Below are 6,000 nucleotides of genomic sequence, written 5' to 3'. Positions count from 1 at the left end.
GAGGCCCTCGGCATCTCTATGGTCGGCTTGTGGGTTCTGTAAGTATTTTACTCTCCTTACGTATTGTTTTGCATGATCTCAACATACTGATCTCTTGATTTATTCGGTATCATGTAGAATGGAGATACATACTTGCAGAAGAAAGGGATACTCTCACCTCGGCTTCATCGACCCAATTACTTGTAATTGGAGGCTTCTATGTGACAATTCCGATGAGATATTCCAAAACTTGTTCAAGTACATAAGCGTTCATCACAACAAGCAAATGATATTGTTTCCTTACAACTTTGCGTGAGTGATTCCTTCCGTCTAACTCTTTCTATTCTGTAATCGAATTGTTTAAACCTTAACTATCAAGAACTACCTCCGTATAATCTTGCAGTGAACACTGGGTCCTAATTGTCATAATTCCCGAGAAGAGACTACTCGTGGTTAGGGACTCATTGAGGAGACCTCCAGAACAATACGAAAATCTTCTTAACATGATGAAAAAGTAATTCTACCACTACTCCATCGATGACCGATAATTTGAATCACTTTGTTACTTGACTATAATTGTTCTAATCATGCACAGGATTTGGAAAGAATTCGCTAAAAATCATTCAGGCAAATTTGACAAGAAATTGAAGATCAAGACAGATTTTCCGGTACGCACTTGGATGATTCGTTACACGATTCATTAGTTTTATTATATATTCATGTAAATACCTGATAATTTCTTCTCTCTTAAAGTGTATGAGGCAGAAACAATGCACTGTATTGTGCGCATACTATGTATGCGAGAACATCCATGGTCTGGTAGGTCCTCCAAAGGGCTGGACAGATTGGGAGGAGGAAGTAAGTAAAAAACTTGTTAATATTTGAACTCGTATTTTAATTAGTCGAAATTAATAATCCCCTTTTTCCATAGATCGGGGAGATGCGCGATAAACTCATACCGGAGGAAAAGATTATGGCGATTCAAGAACAATTCTCCGGATTTATTATTGAGCAATTCCTCGATCTAAAAGGCGAATTCTACTATGATGGAATATCTAATATTGACAATCGCAGCAAATATGACAATATACGGGTATATATATAATTAAGAACGAATATACCTATGTAAATATATATGTGTGTATGTATTAAATTTCTATTTATGAGTATGTATGTATTAAATTTTCAAAAGGCGAATTCTACTATGTAATTAAGAACGAATATACCTATGTAATTAAGAACGAATATACCTATGCAAATACGATGGAGTATGTATGTATTATATATATAACCACTCCAATAATATATATGTGTATATATATATATTATATAATATTGGTCCTAGACATTTTCATATGTAAAGGAATTCACATGTATAGATATGTGTATACATATATATATATATATAAGTGAATTAATTTATATATGAAAACTATCTAGGACAAATATTATATAAGTAACTATATATATGTATATATTAGTGGAGATCATACACACTGAATTCCAATACATAAGTTTAATTGAAATGCAAAAGTATAATTGAAATAGAAAAAGAATTGAGAAAAGAAAAACATGAAGAAAAAAATGGACCTTTTGTCCCGGTTGGTGTTACCAACCGGGACAAAAGGTCCCGGTCGCCAGACCCGGAACAAAAGAGCACCCCTTTTTTCTCGGACTGGCGTTCCCGGTTGGGAAACCGGGACAACAGGGGTTTCCCAACCGGGACAAATCAACGTTTTTGTAGTAGTGTGCTAAACGGATTTTATCGGTTCACATATGAAAATTTTGGTTCGGCATACCCCACGCCACTACTCGAGCCGAAGAAGTATCATGGAATGAATGAAACTCTCTTTTATCTCATGAAATTCCGGCTTCTCTCTCCTTATAATAATTCCGTCATGTTAGCAAATTTAACGGTTATATAACTGCGTATGAAATTTTCCCGAGACCGGCCTTAAGACATGTGATCAGCCGCAGCGCACGTTTAATTGAGATTAAGTATGAAATGAATCTTTGATTCATTGCGCTCCTCTGGCTTGTGTTATTATTTCCCGGTGGTATATATACGCGTGGCCGGTTAACCGCTGTTGGCGGTTGACCTGCGCATGCATGAGACAAAAAGAAAAAAAAACATGCATGAGACAAAAAAATTCTTCCGTTAGCCTGACATCATAAACATAGAAAAGAAATATATAAACACCGTGCCCGTACGTGCAACGTCACCGGCGTGGCAGGTCCATCCTGACGTGAGGTGAAGAGGAAACGCTAGCTCTAGCTGACTCGACGCCACAAGGCCCACAACCCCACTCGTCAGAGCAGAGCAGGCCGCATTGGGATGGATGGCAAGTTGCTACACCCGACAACGACTACGGCCATGGAAAGAAAATGCAAAATAAGGAAAAATTGTTGGGACCCAGATGTATATATACTCTCTCCCTTCGTATTGGTAAAGAAAGTCGTTTCGGATATCAATACAGAATCCAAAAAAACTTTGACCACTATCTATTATTACTATAAAAAATTTTATAAAATACAATCAAAATATACTTTTATGAAACTATATTTCAAGATGAATCTACCTAGATCGCTTTCAAATTTTCAAACTCAACTCAAAAGAATTTATTTATAGTCAAAATTTAAAATATTTAACTTAAGATAAACCCAAAACGACTTCTTTTTTAAATACGAAGGGAGTATGCCTTTGCATGACAAATGCGCAACTTAGAATCTATTATTGCAATTGTACTGCGGTTTGAAGTTGTTTGTTTTTCTTTAACCTTCTTCTAATAAAAATTGTGGCAAATCTCTTGTTGTTTTCTTCAAAAAAAAATTGAATTATTGCCGGTAGGACACGTTTATGCTAGTCAACTTGGTTCACAGGAAATAATATTTTTTATTATTAACAAACAGATTCAAAGTATTATTATATTCATATTCAGAGTAATGTACTAGTTCCGACTTTATTTGAGGAACAGTTGCCGCGTAGGTTGCTAATTAAGAAAGAAACTGACGGTCAGCCTTGCGGTTCTTCGTCTCCACGTGAAGGGCATATTAGCATATCTTTGGTTTTTATGCGGATTATTAAGTAGGATGCGATGGTTTCATCCCGAGTTTTTAGAATTATTAATCGTGTTGGGATAGAACCTAACCCACTTCGCAAAATCTAACACCCAGTAAAATGGGTTCAATTCAACCCCTCAACCAAACTCATGCTTATTCGTTTCGTGATCAGATTTTAAATTTGCTTTACTTCAGCGTTTGGCTGCAAATTATTATAGACCGATTCCACCCCGAACTTTTTCATTTTTCACTATAAAATGATAAAAAAAAATGCATGGCCGCTCGGTGGACGACTCGACGACTGGCCGCCGGCGTTTGACTCGACGTGCTCAGTAAGTGCAAGCGCACACGCCATGGCGGATGACCACGGGCTACGCTACCACCCAGCTAGCTACAGCTTCCTCCTGGTGCAGTCGCTGTCGCCCATGCTGAGATGACCGAGGAGCGTGGTGTATATATAACAAGCTAGCCTCTCAACTCTCAAGGTTAGCTAGCTAGGCATCGTAGGATACTGCAGCGATTGCCCGATCGAGGAGCATCGGCAGCAGCTCGTTCCCCTCTCTGATTGGCGCGGAGAGGCATGGCGGCGCAGCAGGTGGAGGCGAGCGGCGGCGACCAGGCGGCGGCGACGCAGCTTGGCGACCTGCCGGAGGCGTGCCTGGCGCAGGCGATCGCGCTGACCTCCCCGCGCGACGCCTGCCGCTGCGCCGCCGTGTCCCCGGCCTTCCGCGCCGCCGCCGACTCCGACCACGTTTGGCGCGCCTTCCTCCCGCCGCAGCTCGACCGCGCCAAGCCGGCGCCGGTGCCGGTGCTCCAGCCGGCGCCCGCGAGCAGGAGCAAGAAGGAGGCCTACCTCGGCCTCTGCGACGCCGCCGGCGCGGCGGCCGTCGGCGAGGACGGCGGGTGCCGGATCTGGCTGGAGCGCGCCACCGGCGCCAGGTGCTACGCGCTGTCCGCGCGGAGGCTCAGCCTGCCCTGGGACGACGGCGAGTTCTGCTGGATGTTCGCGCCGCACCCGCGCTCCAGGTCCACATCGTTCTCCTCCTCCTCCTCCTCTGCTAGCTTAACGATCAATCGATTCCCCTGCACGCGCGCCTCTGCCACCGAGTTGCTCATCAAGAAGAGAAACCATTCGCACAAAACTACCATTTTTCCTCTCTTCTTTTTAATTTTTTGTTGCGGTACCATTTTTTTTTAGGGGTGGCTAATCGAGTTCGACAGCGATTGATCAGCTGTAATTTTGCTGAATTTGTTGCTGTGAAATTTTCACCCGGCGATCGAGCTAGCTAGCTGCCGTCGCAGTCAGCCTCCATTATTGCTTTGAGAGAAAACTAGACGACGAAGCGACATGGCAGAGTGACGAGTGCGTCGTCCACTACCCCCGGCTTGAGTGGCGCGACCCACACGCCGCCATCGCTTGAGCCGGTCAGATCTTCTAGAACAGGGTTCGCGAAAAAGATTCCCCGCCCCAGTTGATGCAGGCGTGGTGGGGGGATCAATCGTGCCGTGCGTAATTTGTCAGCCATTGAATATTCAGTATGATCCACCCGACCCGAGTTCCTCGCGTCTGACGTGGCATGTCGTCGTCGTCGACGGCGACGCGGTGCGCCGGTCGTCGGCGTGGATCACGCCAGCCAATAAACAAATCCCATCCTCATCGCTCCATTATTCGTACTCGTTACTTGATTTGGATTAATGTTCCTGATCGATCGATGGATTGAAAAAATTAAAATACTTAGGTTCGCGGAGGTGGCGGAGCTGGTGGACTGCACGTGCCTCGACATCTACGGGGCGCTCCCGGCGGCGGCGCTCACGCCGGCGGCGCCGTACGCGGCGTACCTGGTGTACGGCACGGCGGGCGGGGGCCACCGCGGCCTGAGCTACCCGGACCAGGAGACGGCGGTGGCGGTGGGCGGCCGCGTGGTGGCGCGCCACGCCGTGTGCCTGCGCCCCGACGCCGCCGAGGCGCGCAAGTTCAGGGGCGGCGGCAGCCGCGGCGAGGAGCCGAGGCGGCCGAGGATGCGGGAGGACGGGTGGTGGGAGATGGAGATGGGGCGGCTGGGCGAGGTGGCGGGCACGGCCGCCGCCGAGGAGGTGGTGGCCAGCTTCGAGGTGCTCGGGTGGTACCCCAAGCGCGGGCTCATCCTCGAGGGCATCGAGTTCAGGCCCGTCGTCCAGAGTTCTTCTTCCTGATGAAAATGAAAGTGAAAATGTACACGTGTCTCGGTTCATCTTCTCGATGAGCAAGCTGCCTCGATGAGTGAATGGATTTGTACTTTGTAAATGCAACAATTGCTTTGTTTTTGAAAATCAAATCATATGGCACTTCGTGCTAGTTGCTCAGGACCTGAATCTGAATCTGAATCTAGTGGCATCTGCAACCTGTTTGCTGACCGGAGCGAGGCAAAGTCTGAACTGAACCTTGTTTGGTACCACATCCATCGCGTTCTGACGGTGAGAGGAACCTTACATGAAGACATGAAGCCGTAACCACTCGTGGACTCTGAAACAGCGAAAATTCAGAATTTCAGATGCATCATGCATGCAGAGGTTAAATTCAGATGCACAGCTCCAAATTCGCAGACTTTTTGCAGCAAATAAACCAGTCAGCAGTTGAAAAGCAGCAGCGTTGACCGGCGGTATGAACTAGTACTGAATCTTGGTTTCGTCCGCAGGTAAGGAGATCTGGAGATGTGTTGCAATTTGCAACCACACACTCCTCGCCGGCGAGTCGAATCTTGTCAAGAATCTTGTGCGCCTCGCCGGCCAATCACCGGCGCTGCCGTACGCTGTCCGTGCAGGTACCGAGTCCAACTCCAGAAGTCTAGCGGGCGGCAGGGACGACGGCGACCTCAGACCGACCGCTCGCTCGATCGCCATGGGAATACCAGCCACACGAGTGGTGCACGCCACGGCACGGCGGCAGGGACGGCGACGACCTGATCGATCGATCCAAGTAGT

General features: G+C 46.9%; 1 protein-coding gene across 1 annotated transcript; it reads left to right on the top strand.

Moving 5' to 3' along the window:
* Positions 1-3,330: 3,330 nt before the first annotated feature.
* LOC120711399 (F-box protein PP2-B10-like) lies at positions 3,331-5,382 on the top strand. Its single transcript, XM_039996902.1, has 2 exons — positions 3,331-4,065; positions 4,779-5,382. Exons 1-2 carry the CDS (start codon positions 3,620-3,622, stop codon positions 5,230-5,232), a joined length of 900 nt encoding a protein of 299 aa, XP_039852836.1. The 5' UTR covers positions 3,331-3,619; the 3' UTR covers positions 5,233-5,382.
* Positions 5,383-6,000: the final 618 nt, after the last annotated feature.

The sequence above is a fragment of the Panicum virgatum genome, chromosome 6K (genome assembly GCF_016808335.1).
Source record: "Panicum virgatum strain AP13 chromosome 6K, P.virgatum_v5, whole genome shotgun sequence".
NCBI lineage: Eukaryota > Viridiplantae > Streptophyta > Magnoliopsida > Poales > Poaceae > Panicum > Panicum virgatum.
The sequence above is the reverse complement of the archived record's forward strand: the minus strand, read 5'-3'. Positions and strand labels throughout refer to the sequence as shown.